General features: G+C 41.6%; 1 protein-coding gene across 1 annotated transcript in view; it reads left to right on the top strand.

The window, feature by feature from the left end:
- Positions 1 to 22,994, top strand: part of LOC140732537 (alpha-2,8-sialyltransferase 8F-like) — an 86,098-nt gene that overhangs the window by 28,806 nt on the left and 34,298 nt on the right. Inside the window, exon 4 of the mRNA XM_073055306.1 lies at positions 2,834 to 2,978. Within this exon, the coding sequence (XP_072911407.1) occupies positions 2,834 to 2,978 (145 nt within the window). The remainder of the gene's footprint in view (positions 1 to 2,833; positions 2,979 to 22,994) is intronic.

The raw sequence follows: 22,994 nt of genomic DNA, 5'->3' as shown, positions 1-22,994 counted from the left end.
TTAAATGAAGAAAAGTTAGTCAATACTTTCTAAAAGTTACTTATAAACGACTCCGAACTGTGTCAAGCTATGCCTCAAGGAAGGAAGACGAAGAAAACTAATACCGGGAAGACTACGCAAGTTGGAACAAGAACAAGGCCCACGTCTACCGAGGAACCGCGGTCTCAGGTACATTATATCACCGGCGATACGGAACAGGAGACTGTGGCAACATTGGCCACAGGAAAAGACCATCGTGAGCTGCGCAAACGCGAAGGATGGAGCATGCGCAAACGGGAGCAACAAGAACTACAAAGCCCAGCTACCACTGCAACTGAAAGTGATAGCGAATCGGAGGGAGAGTCAAATCTCTCGGAAGGATCAGCTGAAGAAGGAGATAAAAGTCCTTCTAGAAATATAGAAAAGACTTTGAGGCAAATAATGCGTAAATTAGACACATTAAAAGTAATTAAAAATAATCAAAAAATACTCGAAAAAAAAATGACCAATATGGAGACTATGCTTGATAAAATGGCAAAGAGACAGGAAAAAATGGAAAAAAGAATTACGGACTTGGAAACTACAACGGAAGATATGGTTGAAAGAATGGACAAAATGGAAAAGGAAAATACTGCTTGGACATCAGAAAGAAAACAATTTATGGAAAAAATTGATAAGCTTGAAAATCTCAGTAGACGAAATAATATTAAAATTGTTGGACTTAAAGAAGATATAGAAGGAGAAGATCCAATAAATTTTTTTCAAAAATGGATCCCTAAAAAATTGAAAATGGAAAGAGAAACTCCAATTGAGATTGAAAGGGCGCATAGATCTTTAAGGTCAAGACCTCGAGCTGATCAAAACCCACGATCAATTTTGATAAAATGCTTACGATACCAAGACAAAGAAAAGATCCTGAAGGCCGCTGCCCAAAGTGCCAAAAATAGAAACGGGCCATTGATGATAGCAGGGAAACCAGTTCTTTTTTATCCGGATATAAGTTACAACCTGTTGAAGAGAAAGAAGGAATTTAACCCAGTGAAAAAAGCCTTATGGGAAAAGGGTTATAAATTTACAATGCGTCATCCAGCAACACTGATAATTTTTTTGGAGGAGGGAAAAATTTTTTTTCCGATTATCGAAAAGCGGAGGAGTTTGTACAAGAACTTCCATCTATTCGCTAATTACACATAGAGGCTTCCAAACGTAATGGATTAAAGATGAAGATAGACCCAAGGAACAGAAGTGATGGACATTTATGGATATTATAGAAGAGAAAAGCAAAATTTTAGAAATACTAAATGAGAATAGTATTTTTTTTTCTCTTCTTACGCATATACGTTTTTATGTTGTGGGGGTCTGGGAGGCTGTGGATCGGTTACTGCGGGATTCACGTGTGTAATCATGGCGGTTGCCATGACCCGTACAGCAGAGGGGGGTAATGTTGTGTTTTTTTTCCACAACATTAGTAGGGGGGTATTTTGGTTTTTTTTCTTTATATTTTAATTTTTTTCTATCTTTTTGCCTGGATGATTGGTGGGGACACACATAGCAACATGGAGATTTTTATAAAGATTTCCCAGGATACCACGAAAGTGGAAAGATTAGGTATTATTATAGATTGGAGTAATATAATAATAAAAAAAAATGACTAATCTACTAAATTTTTTAAGTTTTAATGTTAATGGGCTTAATGGGCCAGTAAAAAGAAAAAGAATTTTAACATATATTAAAAAAAAATGAGAACTCCGTGGGGCATGGGGGCATGTGGGGATCTTCCAACATCCAGGCATTCCCTTTTTTTTTCTTTCTTATTTTTTTTAATGGGGATGTTAGGGGGGAGGGGTTAAGGGGAGGGGGGCTGGGTAACACTTTTTTTTTCATACATTTATTCTGTAACTATTTGAAAACAATAAAAAAAGTTTTTTTTTTAAAAAGGGATCTATTGAAGGACCTCTAGTCTTTGTGATTCTTACAGTATAATTGACTTGAATGAGGATGTGGAAGGGTAGTTTAGTAAGTTTGCAAATGACATGAAGGTTGGTAATGTTGTAGACAGAGTACAATATCGTCGAAGGTTAAAACAGGATATTGACAGGATACAGAGGTGGAAGATAGAGCTTAAGGTGGAAAATGGGAAGTGATTCATTTTGAAAGGTCGAATTTGAAGGCAGAACACACCAAATGCTAAGGGAACTTGGGTCGGGCAGCATCTATGGAGAGGAATAAACAGTTGACATTTTGGGCCAAGTCTCTTCATCAGGACTTGAAAGGAAGGGGGAAGAACCAGATTAAGAAGGTAGGGGTATGGGAAAGAGTACAAGCTGGCAGATGATAAGTGAAGTTAGGGGTGGGGAAAAGTAAACGGGTAGCGGGGGGGAGGGAGAGTGAGAAGGTAGAAGGTGATATGTGGAAAAGGTAAAGGGCTGAAGAAGTTATCGGCTAAGGGAGGAAGGTGTACTATGGAAGAACAGGAAGGAGGAGGGGCACCAGAGGGAGGTGAGAAGAAGAGAAGTGTAAGAGGGGAGCTAGAATGGAGAATGGAAAAAAGAGAGAAGGAAAGAAATTACTGGGAGATATTGATGTTCATGTGGTCCAGTTGGAGGCTACCCAGACAGAATATGAGGACACCTCATTTGTTTAGTATACTCTTGGATGAAGGATGATTCTGTTGGTCAAGACTTCAGGTATATCTGAGTCTTCACTTCTTGAATAGTGTCACTTGGTTCTGAAAAACGCTGTCTTGATCTCTTATTTAAAAAAAAGGCACCTACATCCTCCTGAATGAGTATTGATGTATCAGCTAAATATATGATACTCAACAGTCTTTGTCACAAAATGTTTTGCCTTCCAGATCACAGCTACAGAAATGCTGCAATGCATCAAAAAATTTCATTATTACACAAGTCAGTACTCCCATGGGTACAAACATCAGTTATGCTGTAAGATCCAAAAAGAAATTTACAATTACCAACGACGTCTTTGACCTGATTCCGAAGGTAAGTTTTGGTTTGCTCAGCAGTGCTTGGAGGCTGTGGATAAGTTAAATTTGAGGAGGAGGGAAAAAAAACATATTCATGGTACCTAATGTTGCACAACATTAATCAATTAATTTTTTTTATCCTTTCATTTCTGATCATTAGTGTCAAATTTAGTGACAGTTGCAATTTGAGTTGTTACTTCTGTTGGGATCCATGTCAGTGTCTCTGATAATTCCCCAGCTTGATGTATGCAGTTTTTCCGTGAATACCCAGATAAATTGGACATCCCAAGTCTACAGAATGACTTTGGTCTGACAATCTCCAAAACAATTGGGTTTATACCTAATATATAATACATCCTCTCAGAATTTGGCCTGGGAAAATGCATTACCTCAATCTTGTTTGGATTTGTTGAGGAGAACAAGGTAGGGTCCAATATGGAAATGCTTCAGCTAGAATAAGATCTACTACTGATCAGTATCTCTAGTAGAGCAAGGAACCAGAACAATGAAACACTCACTTGCAGCATCACAGGTATGATAAAACAATACACAAAACATAAATTAGAGATAAGTTATGCAAGATAGAGAAAAGGAAAGGAAAAGACCATGCTAAGGAAGGCAATTGTTTCTTTTCTTGGCTTACCTCTTAAATAACTAATCAAATCAAGTTTAATTATCATTAAAAGACCATACATAGACACAGCTGAGCAAGAGGCCATTCCCCTAGCACCAAGGTGCAAAGCATTCAAAATAGCAAGCAAACTTAAAATTAATGAGTACCATAATTCAAAATAGTGAGCAAAGAAGCACCTTCACTAAAAAAAAATACATATACAGTCAAAGACCTTGAATGACAATGTCTGACAATCAATGGTACAGTCTTCTGTGCAGATACAAGCACTCCAGCCTGTCTTTCCACTGCTCAGACACGGGAGAGCAGCTCCGATGAGAGAGGCCAGAAGCCAGTCGAGTGCGGACAACACTCTGTGACACTTCCGCATCTCTCACCTGATTTGCATCATCAGGCACGTCTGAGGTTTGAGGCTGGAGGCTAGATCCTGATGGACACTTGGAATTGGCCTGCCACACAAGGAGGAGGGTAGTAGTAGATGGAGCATATTCTTACTAGAGATCCATGACTAGCGATGTTCCATAGAGTTCTGTTCTGGGACCCTTGTTCTTTGTTATTCTTGGAAATTTCTTAGATAAGGAAGTGGAATGGTGGGTTAGTTAGTTTGCAGATGACATGAAGTTTGGTGGTATTGTAGATAATGTAGAAGTCTGGCAAAGGTTATATTGTGACATTATTACCATAAAACCATAAGGTATAGGAGCAGAAGCAGGCTATTCAGCCCTTTGAGTCTGTTCCGCCATTCAAACATGGGCTGATCCAATTCTTCCAGTCATCCCCTCTCCCCATACACTTTGATTGCCTGGCTAATCAAGACCCTATCTATCTCTGCCTTAAATTCACCCAATGCCTTGGCCTCCACAGCCATCCATGGCAACAAATTCCACAGATTTACCACCGTCTGACTAAAGTAATTTTATCCACATCTAAATGGAAGGCCTTCAATCCTGAAGTCATGCCTTAGACCCCCCTACCATGGGAAATAACTTTGCCATATCTAATCTGTTCAGGCCTTTTAACATTCGGAATGTTTCTATGAGATCCCCCCTCATTCTCCTGAACTCCAGGGAATACAGCCCAAGAGCTGCCGGACATTCCTCATATGGTAACTCTTTCATTCCTGGCATCATTCTCTTGAATCTTCTCTGAACCCTCTCCAGTGGCAGTATATTAATTCTAAAATAGAGTCCAAAACTGCACACAATACTCCCAAGTATGGCCTAACAAGTGCCTTATAGAGCCTCAACATTACATCCCTGCTCTTATATTCTATAACTCCAGAAATGAATGCCAACATTACATTCACTTTCTTCACTACAGACTCAACCTGGTGGTTAACCTTTAGGGTATCCTATACAAGGGCTCCCAAGTCCCTTTGCATCTCTGCATTTTGAATTCTCTCCCCTTCTAAATAATAGTCTGCCCATTTATTTCTTCCACCAAAGTGCATGACCATACACTTTCCAACATTGTATTTCATTTGCCACTTCTTTCCCCATTTCCCAAAATTTTCTAAGTCTCTCTGCAGGCTCTCTGTTTCCTCAACACTACCTGTGCCTCCACCTGTCTTTGTATCATCAGCAAATTTAGCCACAAATCCATTAATCCCATAGTCCAAATCATTGACATACATCATTAAAAGCAATGGTCCCAACACCAACCCTTGTGGAACTCCACTGGTAACGGGCAGCCAGCCAGAGTAGGATCCTTTTATTCCTACTCTCTGTTTTCTGCTGATCAGCCAATGCTCAACCCATGCTAGTAACTTCCCTGAAATTCCATGAGCTCTTATCCTTATCTTGCTAAGCAGCTTCACGTGTGGCATCTTGTCAAAGGCCTTCTGAAAATCCCAGTACACCACATTTACTGCATCTCCTTTGTTTACCTTGCTTGTAATCTCCTCCAAAAGTTGCAGTAGAGTAGTTAGGCAGGGTTTCCCTTTCAGGAAACTGTGCTGGTTTTGGCCTATTTTGTCATGTGCCTCCAGGTAATCCATAATCTCATCCCTACCTATTGATTAGAACAATTTCCCAACCACTGATGTCAGGCTAACAGGTCTATGATTTCCTTTCTGCTACCTCCTATCCTTCTTAAATAGTGGAGTAACTTCTGCAGTTTTCCAATCAACCGGTAAAATGCCAAAATCTATCGATTTGGAAAGATCGTTGTTAATGCCTCTGCAATCTCTCCAGCCACTACCTTCAGAACCCAAGGGTGCATTCCATCAGGTCCAGGAGATTTATCCACCCTCAGAATATTAAGCTTCCTGAACACCTTCTCGGTCAAAACTTTCACTGCACATACTTCATTTCCCTGACACTCTTGAATGTCCAGTATACTGCAGATGTATTCCACTGTGAAGACTGATGCAAAACACGCATTCAGTTCCTCTGCCATCTCTGCGTTTCCCATTACAATATCTTCAGCATCATTTTCTATTGGTCCTATATCTACCATCAATCCCTTTTACCTTCTATATACTTAAAAAAGCTTTTAGTATCTTCTTTGGTATTAGTCCCCAGCTTCCTTTCATAATTCATCTTTTCCTTCCTAATGACCTTCCTAGTTTATGTTTAAATTTTTTTTAATAACTTCCCAATCCTCTATCTTCCCACGAGCTTTGGCTTCCTTTTTTCCCCACTGTTTTGCTTTACTTTAGGAGGATTACAAGAGGAGAGCTTCATCCTCTGTCACCAATCTCATGGTTCATTTACCCCACACTGCTCGTTCTTACCTCATACCCAAGATCCACAAATCTGACTCTTCAAGTTGGCTCGTTGTTTCTGTTTGCTTCTGCCCCACTGAACTCGTGTCTCAATATCTCATCTCTGTCGTATGGCCCTTGGTTCAGTCCCTTCCCACCTACACCCGTGACACTCTTGATCAATTTAAGCACCTTCAGTTCCCTGGCCCTGATCACTTAATTTCCAGTCCCTATACGCCTCTGTCCCCCCGTCAGTCTAAGATAAACATGCACCTCCCACTTTATGTCAACATGTCAATCTTCAGATCATACCACACAAGGACTTGCGTTAATATTATTTTGTGACTGTATAGTATGTGCTGTTTCATAAATGTATGTGCTGTGTCTAACTGTATATATTGCTTTTTGCACCTTGGTCCCAGAGGAACAATGTTGCATTTATCTATATATATGTTAATAGCTGAATGACAATAACGTTGAAGTTGAAATTGAACTTGAAGGTATAGCCAATGGCACCTGCATCAGTTCTAGCTATGTCTGCTCTTTTGTTGGTGTGTGGAACAGTCCATATTCCAAGCCTTTCCTGGAAATGCTTCCCAACCATTTCTACACTACATTAAGGACTTGTCAAAAGCACAAGTTCCTGAGTGGCATGTCTGAAGATGCTGAGCTTGTCATCGACTTTGCATCCAACTTGTTTGCATCAAAGACCAACACAGTTGAAGGATGGTGCTGGGGGCCATCCCCCCAATGTTACCACACATCCTGTGCCAACATTGCATGTTCCCTTTAATAATATATTTTATTATGACTACCTGATATGTTTTATAAAGCTACTGACTCTCACTGCTATCTTGACTATACTTCTTCCCCAACCTGTCACTTGTAAAAATGTCGTTCTCTTTTCTTAGTTCCTCCGTCTCCATTGTATCAATTCCCAGCATAAGGCTTTCCTTTACAGAACACCAGAGTTGTCTTGCTTCTTCAAAGAGTGGAGTTTCCCTTCCACTACCATTGGTGTTGCCCTCACACACATCTCCTCGATTTTGCATTCATCTGCCCTCATCTTAACGGGGTGAGATTAACCTTTGTCCTTACCTACCACTCTACAAGCCTCTGCAACCAGCAGATTATTCTTCATAACTTCCACCATTTTCAACAGGATCCTACAATGAACACTTTTTTCCCTCTGCACACCGCCCCCTCCCCACTTCCCGCTTTCCATAGGGATTGTTCTCTCCATGACTTCCTTGTCCATTCCTCCCTCCCCACTGATTCCTGCAAGTAGGACAAGTACTACACTTACCCCTTCGCCTCTTCTCTCAACATTATTCAGGACCCCAAACAGTTCTTCCAAGTGAGGCAACACTTCACCTGCAAGTATGTTGGGGTCATCTACTATATCTGATGCTGCTGGTGTGGTCCCCTCTACAATGGTGAGACCCGACATTGATTGTGGGACAGCTTTGTTGAGCATCCTTGCTCCATCTGCCTCAATGAGCAGAATTTCCTGGTGGCCACCCAGTTTTATTCTACTTCCCACTCCCATTCTGACATGTTGGTCCATGGCCTCCATTTGTGCCATGATGAAGCATGTTTAGGGAGCAACACCTTGTATTCTGTTTGAGTAGCCTCCTACCTGACAGCATAAACAGAAATTTCTCTACTCTGCTATAATTTATCCCCCTCCTCTTCTCCCTTTTTTATTTCCCATTCTGACTCTTCCTTCTCTTCTCCTACTTGCCTATCCCTTCCCTCTGGTGCACCTCCTCCTTATCTTTCTCCCATAGTCCACTCTCCACTCCTATCAGATTTCTGCTTCTTCAACTTTTACATTTTGCACCTTCTCACTTCATTCCTCCTCCACCCACCCAACTTCTGCCTCAGCTGGCTTCAGCTATCACCTCCAGCCTGTACTCCTTCCCCTCACCCCATCCACTTATTCTGGCGTTTCCCCTCCTTTCCAGTCATAATGAAATGTCTCAGCCCAAAACATGGACTGCTTATTCTTCTCCATTGGAATAAAGGACATGCTGAGTGTCCAGGATTTTGTGTGCATTACATGGGACATGGACAGGATGCAGAGCTACACTGAGTTGTGGCAGGTGGAGTTCAATCCACAAAAGTGAGAGTTGATTCTCTTTGGAAGGTTGATATTGAACGTCAAATACAAAGGTAAGAGCAGGATTCTTAACACAGTGGAGGAATACAGGGATCTTAGAGTCCAAGTCCATAGATCACTGAGAGTTGTTGTGGGAGTTAATAGGATGACTAAGAAAGAGTACAGTGTGTTGGTCGTCTTTAGCAGATGTCTCAGTTCAAGTGCTGCGAAGTAATGTTGCAGCTCTACAAAACTCTGGCTCAGCCGCACTTCGAGTATTGTGTTCAGTTCTGCTCACCTAATTACATAAAGGATATGTAAGCTTTTGAGAGAGTGCAAAGGTGATTTACCTGGTTTCGAGAAAATATGAGGAGAAGTTGAGCAAGCTAGGGCTTTTCTCTTTGGAATGGAGAAGATAAGAGGCAACTTGATGGAGGTGTGTAAGATGTTAAGAGGCATATATAGAGTGGATATTCAGCACCTTTGCCCCAGGGCAGCAATGACAACATACATTTTAGGTAATTGGAAGAAAGCATAGGAGAAATGTTATTTTCTGCACAGGGAGTGGTAAGTGCAACTCTGATGTTCTGTAAAGGAAACTGAAGGATATACAATAAATTTTGGGGGAATCTGAGAGGGATTGCTTACACTCGTAGAATAGTGAGTACTCAAAATACAATGCCAGAGAGAGTGGTGGAAGCAGAGTTATTGACAGCACTTGAGATGACATGTAACCATTTGAATTAACATGTAATATTTGAATTGCCTAGGCATTGAACGATACTCACCAAATCTTAGAAGGTTTGGTTAATGCCCATGGGTACTTACTGTTTGGCATGGATCGGATGGGCTGGAATGCCTGGCACCATGCCCTACGGCATCCTTCTGTGACCCTTGATGTTACCAAGTTGTGGTTTGAAAATGTTTCTTATACATGCAAATATTTTGAACTGCAAAGAAAATCTGAGGTGAAGAACTGAATTGTTCATCCTGTTGTTACCCACACACAACGGTTTCAAAGAACCAGCAGCAGTAGAATACACCTGAAGTCTGGTTTTGATGCTAAAAGCCACTATTTATTAGTAACTACTTAATATAGTAACTCAATCATGGTAAATCAAAAGTTAGCAGTGTTATGCATATATATGTGTGTTAATATAATTCCCAAACTCGTTCAAGCTCGAGTAGCAAGATTCAAAGTCTTACAACAGTAATGTCAGAAGGTTCACTTCAATGCACAGAGTTGTTGGGGAGAAGAGAGAGGTATCAGTAAGCCAAGGTGAAATCCATAATAGGAGAAGAATGAATAAACAGTTGGTTTTCCATCGTCGGACTCCAAATCCACTCTCAAGTTAACCAAACGTAGCTTATCACAAAGGGTACCATCTTCGAGGGAAAACTACCACCCAGGCAAGGGTAAGCATACCGGTAGCCTCCACAGGGTCAGCCCTTCTACACAACATGATAGCCACTGATCGATTTCCCTGATCGATCCTCAACCCACCCTTGTGGGCACTCGAAATTTTCACCTAGTGACTTTTCTGTCCCTGGCTTCCTTTTCATCTGACCTTGCTTAAATAAACACGCTGCAAAGCATCTGCAAACATGAATTGTCCATCATATAACTCCACCTCTCTTTCACCATCGCAACCCAGACGCAGGCAGCAGTACTGTAACCAGTTTTTTTCTCTCTTTTAAAGGCACAGTCCATGTCCGTCACACCTCCCCCAAAGGGAAATTTTGACCAAAGAGTAAAATGTTTAACTGTAGATTACAGAGTGTAAAGCAATACATATGTAGCTACCAGGTAACACATTACAGAAGCATATACAAACTTTAATTGAACACCTGGATAAACAATCTGCGATAATGTTATCGGTACCCTTTACATGTTTTATTACCATTTAATATTCCTGCAAAATCAGACTCTATTTTAGGCACCGTCTGTTTTTGTTCTTGATCTTACTCAGGAATACTAACGGATTATGATCAGTGTAAATCACAAGTGGTTTCTGATTGGAACAAACATAGGCATCAACATGTTGCAAGGCCAAAATGAGTGAGAACAAATCTTTCTCGATAGTGGAATAATTCTTCTGATGTTCATTAAATTTCCTTGAAAAGTAAGCTGCAGGATGTTCAACATCATCATCATCTTTTTGTAACAGAACTGCTGCAGCAGCTTCGTCACTCGCGTCCACAGCTAAAGAAAATGGCTTTGTAAAATCAGGTGCTCTGAGCACAGGTTGTTAATGTAGAATAGTTTTCAATCGATCAAATGCCTCCTGACAAGGTTCAGTCCACACAAACTTTTCGCCCTTCTTTAGTAGATTAGTTAGGGGAAGGGCGATATCAGTAAAGTTTTTACAAACCCTATGGTAATATCCAACCATTCCCAAAAACCTTCTTAAAGCCTTCTTACCCATCGGCACAGGTACCTCAGCAATTGCCTGAACCTTGGCCTGAACAGGAGCCATTTGGCCTTTACCTACTACATGGCCGAGATAGGTAACAGTGGCATGGCCAAATTCACTCTTAGCTAGGTTGACAGTAAGCCTGGCTTTGGAAAGCCTATCAAACAGTTTTTCTACTGCTGAGATTTACTGCAGGGTTTCAGATTTCAGGACCTCTTCTGGGGTAGGTGGGACCTGTACAAAAGAGATGGGTTACACCTGAACTACAGGGGGACCAATATCCTTGGAGCGAGGTTTGTTAGTGCTATTGGGGAGGGTTTAAACTAGGTTTGCAGGGGGATAGGAACCAGAGTGACAGAGCAGATAGTGGAGCTGGGGTGAAAATAAATGATGTTAAAAGTTCATGCAAAGTCACAAATAGAAGGTTTGTGTGTGGTGGTAATAATCTTCTGAGTTGTGTCTATTTCAATGTGCGGAATATTGTAAGGAAAGCAGATGAGCTAAGGGCATGGATTGACACGTGGAATTATGACATTATAGCCATTAGTGAAACTTGGCTACAGGAGGGGCAGGACTGGCAGCTTAATGTTCAAGGGTTCAGATGTTTCAGACGTGATAGAGGCAGAGGGATGAAGGGTGGAGGGGTGGCCTTGCCAGTTGGGAAAAATGTTACAGCAGTGCTCAGGCAGGACAGATTAGAGGGCTTGTCTAACGAGGCCATATGGGCGGAGCTGAGAAACAGGAAAGGTATGACCACATTAATGGGGTTGTATTATAGATCACCCAATAGTCAGTGAGAATTGGAGGAGCAAATCTGCAGAGAGATAGCAGACAACTGCAGAAAACATAAAGCTGTGATAGGAGGGAATTTTAGTTTTCCACATATTGTGGAATTATTGGACTCCCATACCGTTAAAGGTCTAGACAGGTTAGAGTTTGTAAAATGTGTCCAGGAAAGTTTTCTAAATCAATAGATAGAGGTACCAACTAGAGGATGCAATATTAGATCTCCTATTAGGAAATGAGTTAGGGCAGGTGACAGAAGTGTGTGTGTAGGGGAACACTTTGGTTCCAATGATCATAACACCATTCGTTTCAACTTGATCATGGATAAAGATAGATCTGGTCCTTGGATTCAGGTTCTATACTGGAAAAAGGACAAATTTGAAGAAATGGAGATGATCTAAAGGATCAGGTTGTTCCCTAGCAAGAATGTGATTGGTAAATGGGAGGCCTTCAAAGGAGAAATTTTGAGAGTGCAGTGTTTGTATGTTCCTGTCAGGATTAAAGGCAAAGTGAATGAGAACAGGGAACCTTGGTTCTCGAGGGATATTGGAACTCTGATAAAGAAGAAGAGAGAGATATATAACATGTATAACCAACAGGGAGCAAATAAGGTGCTTGAAGAGTATAAAAAGTGCAAAAAGTACTTAAGAAAGAAATCAGGAGGACTAAAAGAAGACATGAGGTTGCTTTGTCAGTCAAGGTGAAGGATAATCCTCAGAGCTTCTACGGGTATGTTAAGAGCAAAAGGATAGTAAGGGATAAAATTGGTCCTCTTGAAGATCAGAGAGGTCGGCCATGTATGGAACCAAAAGAAATGGGAGAGATATTAAATGGGTTTTTTGCATCTGTATTTACTCAGGAAACTGGCATGGAGTCTATGGAAATAAGGCAAACAAGTACTGATGTCATAGAACCTATGCAGATTAAAGAGGAGGAGGTACTTGCTGTATTGAGGCAAATCAGAGTAGATAAATCCCCAGGACCTGACAGGGTATTCCCTTGGACCTTGAAGAGAACTAGTGTTGAAATTGCAGGGGCCCTGACAGATATATTTAAAATGTTGGTATCTATGGGTGAGGTGCTGGAGGATTGGAGGATAGCTCATGTTGTTCCATTGTTTAAGAAAGGCTCAAAAAGTAATCTGGGAAATTATAGGCCAGTAAGCTTGATGTCAGAAGTAGGTAAATTATTGAAAAGAGTACCAAGAGATAGGATCTACAAGTATTTGGATAGACAGGGACTTATTGGGGAGAGTCAACATGGCTTTGTGCGTGGTAGGTCATGTTTAACCAATGTACAAGTAGTCCACGAGTTATCAATGTCTGACTTACGGACAACTCGTACTTACAAACCGAAGAAGGAGAATACCGTCTGCCATTTTAAGTCGGATCGCGACGCCGTCCGCCACTTTAAGTCATTGCCGTTGACACTGAGTTGAGTGTTTAACTTTGTATTTGGCTTAAATTTTCTTAGTAAGATTCACTCTGACCCCGCCAGCCTTCCCTCCCTCCCCCCAATTCCAGTCGGCTGGTGGCACAGTGAGATCAGCGCTGGGCTGGAGAACAGACTTTCCTGAGTTTGATCCAGTGACAGACCACTCCTGTGCCGGGTTGATGTCAATCCAGTGACTCCCGTACCATCCGTGCCGGGTTGATGTCGAGCTCGCATCTCGACCTCGTAAAAAAAAACACGGCCAGCGGAATATTGTGGAGGATCAAATACCCAAACCCAGCACAGCCCCCACTTGTCCCATTTAGCCTGTCTCAATGCGGTGGTCCTTAGGACCCAGTGGACCTCAGGAGCCGGCAAAGCTCGGGAGCCGCCGCTTGCAGTGTTTCCGTTCCATTGACAGGAAGCGATCGCGATTGAAAATAAAGTGGAAATAAAAAAGCATTTGGAAAGAGGTAAGACGCCATTGGTCATTGGAAAAGCATTAGGCTACAGTCGGTCAATGATCAGAACAATTTTAAAGGATAAAGTGAGAATAATGGAGCATGTGAAAGGTGCTGCCCTGATGAAAGCTACAATTATTACTAAGCAACGCAGTGGTTTAATTATTGGAATACATACGTTTCTTAAGTGTTTTATATGCATAGAAAGGTAAAATATATACTGTATACTAAGACAAACGTTTGACTAACTGACGCTAAATAATATCAGATGTATTTGTACTTCCAACTTCCGTACAAATCCGACTTAAAGACGGACTCAGGAATGGAACTTGTACGTAACCTGGGGACTGCCTGTATTAGAGTTTTTTGAGGAGGTTACCAGGGAAGTGGATGAAGGGAGGGCAGTGGATGTTGCTTATATGGACTTCAGTAAGGCCTTTGACAAGGTCCCGCACGGGAGGTTAGTTAGGATGATTCAGGCACTAGGTACACATGGAGAGGTAGTAAATTGGATTAGACATTGGCTCAATGGGAGAAGTCAGGGAGTGGTAGTGGAGGATTGCTTCTCTGAGTGGAGTCTTGTGACTTGTGGTGTTCCACAGGGATTAGTGCTGGGTCCATTGTTATCTGTCATCTATATCAATGATCTGGATGATAATGTGGTAAATTGGATCAGCAAATTTGCTGATAATACAAAGATTGGAGGTGTAGTGGACAGTAAGGAAGGTTTTCAAAGCTTGCAGAGGGATTTAGACCAGCTGGAAACATGGGCTGACAAATGGCAGATGGAGTTTAATGCAGACAGGTGTGAGGTATTGCACTTTGGAAGGACAAACCAAGGTAGAACATACAAGGTAAATGGTAGGACACTGAGGAGTGCAGTAGAATAGAGGGATCTGGGAATACAGATACAGAATTCCCTAAAATTAGCATCACAGGTAGATAGGGTCGTAAAGAGAGCTTTTGGTACATTGGACTTTATAATTCAAAGTATTGAGTATAAGAGTTGGAATGTTGTGGTGAGGTTGTATGAGACATTGGTGAGGCTGAATTTAGAGTATTGTAAGCAGTTTTCATCAGCTAATTACAGGAAGGATATTAATAAGGTTGAAAGAGTGCAGAGAAGTTTTACAAGGGTGTTGCCGGGACTTGAGAAATGGAGTTACAGAGAAAGGTTGAATAGGTTAGGACCTTATTCCTTGGAGCATAGAAGAATGAGGGGAGAGTTGATAGAGGCATATAAAATTATGATGGGTATAGATAGAGTGAATGCAAGCAGGCTTTTTCCACTGAGGCTAGGGGAGAAAAAAAAACAGGACATGGGTTAAGGGTGAAGGGGGAAAAGTTTAAAGGGAACATTGGGGGCGGGGGGACTTCTTCACACAGACAATGGTGGGAGCATGGAATGAGCTGCCTGATGAAGTGGTAAATGCGGGCTCACTTTTAACATTTAAGAAAAATTTGGATAAATACATGGATGAGAGGTGTATGGCGGGATATGGTCCAGGTGCAGGTCAGTGGGACTAGGCAGAAAAATGGTTCAGCACAGCCAGGAAGAGCCAAAGGGCCTGTTTCTGTGCTGTAATGTTCTATGGTTCTATGGAGATATGATATTCCCTTACAACTATATCGTCAATATAGGCATCCGTATTTTCTAACCCACGAATCACAGAATTAATCATTCTTTGGAATGTTCCTGGAGCATTTTTCATTCCAAAGGCTAAAATGTTATACTCAAAAGGTGTTACAAATGCAGAGATATCTCTGGCTCTTTCTGTTAATGGAACTCGGCCTTTTCTCCTTGGAGTGACGGAGGTTGAGAGGTTACCTGATAGAGGTGTACAAGATGATGAGAGGCATTGTTTGTGTGGATAGTTAGAGGCTTTTTCCCAGGGTTGAAATGGTTGCCACAAGAGGTCACAGGTTTAAGGGTCTGGGGAGTAGGTTCAAAGGAGATGTCAGGGGTTAAGTTTTTTACTTAGAGAGTGGTGAGTGCATGGAACGGGCTGCCAGCAACGGTGGTAGAGGCGGATATGATAGGGTCTTTTAAGAGGCTTTTAGATAGGTACGTGGAGATTAGTAAAATAGAGAGTGAGAGATATGCCTAGTAATTTCTAATGTAGGGACATGTTCAGCAAAACATTTTGGGCTGAAGGGCCTGTATTGTGCTGTAGGTTTTCTATGCTTGTATGGAACACACCAGTGCTCTTTTAACAGGTCAATCTTCATAAGGAATTTAGCCTTTCCATCCTTATCAATGCAATCATCCACCCGAGAGATAGGGTAAGCATCTGTCTTTGTCACTGCATTTATCTTCCTGTAATTGGTACAAAATTTCACACTTCCATCAGGCTTGGGCACTAAAACACAGGGAGAGGCCCATTCAGATGTTGACAGCCTAATAATACCATTTTCCAGCATGTATTCAATGTCTTGCTCAGCCAATTTACTCTTTTCTAAATTTATCCAGTAGGGGTGCTGCTTCATTGGGTCAGCTTTGAAGCAAAGCTTGAAGCACTGGCACTTTCTTAATCTCACCATCTGAGAGAGCTGTTTCTTTTAAAGCTTCAATCTCAGAATCTTGATTCTGTTCTGCTATAGACTCCTTCCTAGACAAAGGTAAACTTTTCTCATTTTGCAGGGAGCATTCCCTCTGTGACTGCCTGGTCCACACGTCCCTCCCCACAGATCTCCCACCTGGTACTTATCCCTGCAAGCGTAAGTGCTACACCTGTCCCCACACCTCCTCTTTTACCATCATTCAGGGCCCCAAACAGTCCCTCCAGGTAAGGCAAACACTTCACTTGTGAGTCTGTTGGGGTCATCTATTGCATCCGGTGCACCCAGTGTGGCCTCCTCTACATTGGCGAGACCTGACGCAGATTGGGGGACCGCTTCATCGAGCACCTCCACTCCGTCCACCACAACAGACAGGATCTCCCGGTGGCCAACCACTTCAACTCTGCTTCACATTCCCATTTGGATATGTCCATACATGGCCTCCTCTACTGCCATGATGAGGCCGAACTCAGGTTGGAGGAGCAACACCTCACGTACTGTCTGGGTAGTCTGCAGCCCCTTGACATAAACATCGGATTCTCCAACTTCTGATAATTCCCTCCCTCTCCTTTCCCCCATCCCAGTTTGACTCTGCCTCCCCTTCCAGCTGCCTATCACCCCTCTTATGATTCTGCCTCATTCTACTACACAGTGCTTTCCCCTTACATTCGTTCTTCACCTTTCCTGCCTATTTCCTCCCTGCTTCCCCTTCCCCATCCCTTGATCTTTTCTCTGATTGGTTTTTCACCTGGCACCTACCAGCCTTCTTCCCACCCTCACCCCACCTTCTTTATAGGGCCCCTGCCCCCTCCCTCTTCAGTCCTGACGAAGGGTCTTGGCCTGAAACATTGACTGCTCATTTCCATGGATGCTGTCCGACCTGCTGAGTTCCTCCAGCTTGTTGTACAACTTGCATCTGCAGTGTACTTTGTGTTAACCTTTCTCATCAGACTTACTATCTCCATCCTGTTGAAACATAGATGGTAGAAAAGTCTCTGATAAATCATCATAACCTGAATCCCGATTCTGGCTATCATGGGCATCAGAATCAAACTGCCCAGAACTATCTGCTTCGGCAGACCTTTTAGTCATACTTCGGGTTACTGTGCAGGTGGGATAAATATCAAAATCCATGTATGGATCATTAGTGGCATGTTTGCTTATTAGCTGCACTGCTGGATAAAATACACCGCCTGCAAGGTCATTATCCAACAACAAAGAAACATTCTTCAGCGGTAATTCAGGTTGTACCCCAGTCTTAACCTGTCCTGATACCAATCTGGACTTCAAAATCACCTTATGCAGAGGTACGGAAACAGTCCCTTTCCCAATACCTCTAACAATATTGACTTCACCACTTATGGTCTGGACACCACACTCCAGACCACTGCCCAATATAAGGGACTGAGAAGCCCCAGTATCTTGAAAGATCCTTACTGGGCCCTGGGTTGACCCCTTCTTTATGGACACAAACCCATCTGATATGAAATGATCGAATCACTCCTTAACTCGTTCAGACCCCTCCATCCTTAGTTGTGCCTCAATAAACTGAACACAAGCATTTGAGACTGCCTCATTTTCCTTTCTCTTCTTCAAAATGGAACAATTAGTCATCCTATGACCCATTTTCTTACAATAACAACAAGTAAGTCTGGAAGATTGCTCCTTCAACTGCTTCCCTTCGTCATTACTTTTGTCACTAGCCCCTGATTTAATTTCAGGCTTACCCTGCAGTTTATCCCTGTTATTCTTTTGGAGACTCTTATTCGGGGTAAACTTAACCTTGTGGGTTAAAGCAAACTCATCTGCTAATCTAGCCGACTCCTGCAAAATGGTTGCATCCTTTTTATCTAAATATGTCTTTATCTCATCAGGGACACAGATTTTTGAATTCCTCAATCAAAACCAACACTTCCAAGCTGATAAAATCATCATTTACATTTTTAAAGGTGCACCAGCAATCAAAATACACAAACTTTTCATAAGCAAATTCCACTTAAGACTGTTTCACAGATTTCCTCAAATTCCTAAACCTTTGTCTGTAAGCTTCCGGAACCAACTCACAAGCCTTGAGCACAGCCTCTCTCGCTAAGTCATAATCAGCTGCCTCTTCAAATGATAGGGCCGAACAAGCTTGTTAGTCTTTACCCTTAAATACACTTTGTGACAAAACAGACAGTCATCTTTTGGCCGCTTTCGATTTTGTGCCACTTCTTTAAAATGCAGGAAATATTTATCAACTTCTGTTTCCTCAAATGGAGGTAGCAACTTAACTTCTCGACTGGCACTAACGCTATCACTGGGGTCTAACAATAGACCTCCTTGTTACAATCTCTCGATCTTTTCCAGCTCAAACTGCCTCTTTATATCTGCCTCCTCAGCCTCGAGCTGTTTTAGTTGCAAATCATGCCGTCTTCGCCTGTCCTCGGACTCCATCTTGAATTTTTCTACCTGAAGCTGAAGCTGAAGCTCAACCTCGGTAGGTTTACTTTTAGCAAACATTTCTAACACATCTCCTTCAAACACTTTCTTGGATACATAATACTCTGCTATTAACGTTCTGAATCTGAGCCTTCCTCATTTTACTGTTCATCTTATGTTTTAACTTTAGAGCAATTTCCAACAGCCCAACTGTCTTAGTGTCATCCAGTGCTACAGGGGAAGGCTTTGCCAGAAACCTATCAACCTCCATTGCTGGCTATCTTCTATTCAAAGAAATCAAAAGGGATTTCCCCAATCAGATTGATAATTAATCAATCAATAAGCTCCCAAATTTGTTTATATCCCAGATGAGTCCCCAATTGTGTTACATACACTCAGTGGTTTAAAAGAACTGGGAGCAATAGAATACACCTGGAGTCTGGTTTTGATGCTAAATATCACTATTTATTAGTAACTACTTAACATAGTAACTTAAACAAAGTATGTCAAAATTTCGCAGTGTTATGCACATATATGTGTGTAAAGATAATTCCCAAACTCATTGAAGCTCAAGTGGCAAGATTTAAAGTCTTACAATGGTAATGTAAGAAAGTTCAGTTCAATGCATGGAGTTGGTGGGAGAAGAGAGAGGTATCTGTAAGCCAATGTGAAATCAACAATAGGAGAAGAATGAATAAACAGGTGTCGTTGGTCTTCCATTGTCGGACTCTGAATCTACTCTGGAGTTAACCAAACGTAGCTTATCACAAAGGGTACCATCTTCAAGGGAAAACTACCACCCAGGCAAGGGTAAACACATCGGTAGCCTCCACAGGGTCATCCCTTCTACACACGGTGATAGCCACTGATCGATTTCCATGATCAATTATCAATTGTTTGGTACAAAATAAACATTATCAAACTCATTTTGTGGCCTCCCCACATCAAATATATATATTAATGCCTATTAAGTTAATCAAAGTGATTTTGAAATTCAATAGTTCCTAAATGCATATTCTCAGCAGGCCAAGTGGCATCTGTTGAAATAGCAATAACCTATATATTTCTAACTGCTTAGAACTGAGAAAGTGAGAAAACAAGGAAGATTTGAAAGGACAATGGGAATATATGAATAGAATTCCAGATTTGCTACAGTGATTAGCAGAGAAGAAAGCCATCCGTAGTTTAATGAAAACAGTAGAAAGAATACAAGCAAAGTAAAATGAAACCTATGAATTTATATCTGTCATGTGTACACAAGCATATAAAATACTTTATCTTATTTTTACTCTAATGCCCTCATCAATCAGTCAACTGAATGACCTTGTTTACAGTTTCTCCCTTTGGCTTTATCCCACCCTATTTATCCTTTGCCCACCACCACTACAACATAAAACTAAGACTGTTTATTCTTATAGATCTGACAAATCAGTTTGTAACTTGAAATGCCACCTGTTTCTCCTTCCTCCGAAGCTGTCTCACTCTCTAATGATACCAACATTTTTTATCCTATCTGTATTCAGATGCTCTTCCCACTTTTACGCTGTAAATTATTCTGAATTACATTTTGAAAACACTGATAAATTGTTTATTCTTAAAGAAAATGAGTTCCAGATTGCAACCAATCTCAGTATAATTTTTTTCATATCTCTTCCTCCATGTTTCTAAGGTCCTTTATAAATTTGTTCTCTGTCCTCACACTAATAGCAAATTAGTGTTCCCCTTCCTATTAGTCCATTCTATCCTACCTGCATGCATCTTGTATGCCCTTAAGAAATCTCCTCTCCCTCTTTATTGCTTTGACTTCTCTGATCCAAACTTGTAACTGACATCCTTCAGTTGTGTCATCATTCTTGTAATTCCCTTCTATGCTCCCTTCACTTTCTTCCTAAAACCATACAGTCAGAAGGTACAGAAACAAGCCCCTCGGCCCTCTATGTCTGTGCCAGCTCCAGTGCCATGTTCGATGCGCTCCATATCTTGGTGATTCATAGAATATAGGACTGTACAGTACATAGCCAGGTCCTTCAGCCCATGTTGTCACTGCTGGCTGTGATGAGAAGTTAAATTGCATACTTGCCTTCACATTGTCAATATGCCATTCAGATGTTGTGAGAGTACTTTCCTCCACCTCCCTCCAAACAGAGCATTTCAGATTTCATCTGCACTCCTGCACTCCAGGTATGAAAATTCCAATTAATTCAGCATCAGAACCAGAATCAAAATCAGAATCAGTTTTTTTATCACTGGCATGTGTCGTGAAATTTGTTAACTTAGCAGCAGCAGTTTAATACAATGCATAATATAGAATAATAATAATAATAATAATAATAATAATAATAAGTAAATTAATTGCAGTAAATGCATATTGACTAGATTAAAAACTGTGCAACGAACAGAAATAATATGTATTTAAAAAGTGAGGTAGTGTCCAAGGGTTCAATGTCCATTCAGGAAGAAGTTGCTCCTGAATCCCTGAGCGTGTGCCTTCAGGCTTCTGTACCTCCTACCTGATGGTAGCAGTGAGAAAAGGGAATGCCCTGGGTGCTGGATGTCCATAATAATGGACGCTGCCTTTCTGAGACACCACTCCTTGAAGATGTCTTGGGTTGTAGGCTAGTACCCAAGATGGAGCTGGATAAATTTACAACCCTCTGCAACTTCTTTCGGTCCTGTGTAGTAGAAACCCCCCGTCACCCGTACCAGACAATGATACAGCCTCTCAGAATGCTCTCCACAGTACATCTATAAAAGTTTTTAAGTGTATTTGTTAACATATCAAATTATCTTCAAACTCCTAATGAAGTATAGTTGCTGTCTTGCCTTCTTTTTAACTGCATTGATATGTTGGAATCAGGTTAGGTCCTCAGAGATCTAGACAGACAGGAACTTGAAACTGCTCACTCTCTGCACTTCTGACCCCACTACGAGGATTAGTGTGTGTTCCTTCGTATTACCCTTCCTGAAGTCCACAATCATTTCTTTCATCTTACTGACGTTGAGTGCAAGATAGTTGCTGCAACGCCACTCCACTAGATGGCATATCTCACTCCTGCATGCCCTCTCGTCTCCATCTGAGATTTTACCAACAATGGTTGTATCATCAGAAAACTTATAGATGCCATTTGAATTATACCTATCCTCCCAAGTCATGGGTATAGGGAGAGTAGAGCAGTGGACTAAACACACACCCCTGAGGTGCGCCAGTGTTATTGTCAGCGAGGAGTGTATGTTATCACCAATCCACACAGATTGTGGTCTTCTGCTTAGGAAGGAGGCCGAGGTTATATAGCTTCTTACTCAGGATTGTGGGAAAGATGGTATTAAATGCTGAGCTATTATTGGCAAATAGCATCCTGATATTGGTGTTTGTGTTGTCCAGGTGGTCTGAGGCGGTGTGATTGGTGGTGCCATTGAGATTGCATCTGCCGTTGACCTATTGTGGCGATAGGCAAATTGTAGTGTGACGAGGTCCTTGCAGAGACAGGAGTTCAGTCCAGTCATGACCAACCACTCAAAGCATTTCATCACTGTCGATGTGAGTGCTACCGGGCATTAGTCATTAAGGCAGCTCACATTCTTCTTCTTAGGCACTGGTGTAATTGTATCCGCTTGAAGCAAGTGGGAACTTCTGTCCATAGCAGTGAAAATTTGAAAATGTCCTTGAATCCTCCCGCTAGTCAGTTGGCACAATTTTTCTGAGCCTTACCAGGCACTCAATCGGGACATTCTGCCTTGCGAGCGTTCACCCTCTTTAAGGACAGCCTAACATCGGCCTCTGAGACAGAGATCATGGGGTCACCGGGTACAGCAATGAACTTCACAGCTGTAATTATACTCTCCCTTTCAAAGTGGGCATAGAAGCTGTTGAGTTCATCTGGTGGTGAAGCATCCATCCTCCTTTCCACCTAATCTGCCTTAGTCTTCTGTGCCAGGATCAAGAGGCCCAGTGAGATACAGCACCTCAGCTTCCATCTGTGTATGTTGTAGCTTTCTGGGTTCTAGAGTAAGAAACAATCTGGTGGAGGAACTCAGCAGGATGAGCAGCATTTGTGGGAGGAAGTGAGTTGTTGACATTTTGGGTGCCACTGATTAATCTGATCTTTCTCTACCTCACAATATTAAATTTATGCATCGTACTATGTTTATGTGTAATTCATCTCTCAATTTTATCCTTATGTAACCCTCTATCCAAACTTGGCTCATTAACTAACTTGGCTAACAGAGAAGTCAGCAGGAGACGCTCATGGAATGAGCACTGTTTCAGATTCGCTCCATAAACTTTACTTTTTTTAACCTATGATCACCCTTGTTTGACTTACTTTTACCTACACCAAAAGATTTTTGCTACTTTTTTGGACTTAAGAGTCTATTGTGAATTTTGAAGAAATGAGTACAGAAATGGCTTTGAGATCTAAAGGGCGAGACCCTGGGAAAGATTCTAACGGGAACGGAAAGAAGAAAAAGACCGATCCTAAGCACACTGAATTGACTTATGAAATGTTATTGGAGCTTTTAAATGAA

This window comes from Hemitrygon akajei, chromosome 8 (assembly GCF_048418815.1).
Source record: "Hemitrygon akajei chromosome 8, sHemAka1.3, whole genome shotgun sequence".
NCBI classification, from domain to species: domain Eukaryota; kingdom Metazoa; phylum Chordata; class Chondrichthyes; order Myliobatiformes; family Dasyatidae; genus Hemitrygon; species Hemitrygon akajei.
Note: the sequence above shows the minus strand (reverse complement) of the source record. Positions and strands in the feature narration are given on the sequence as shown.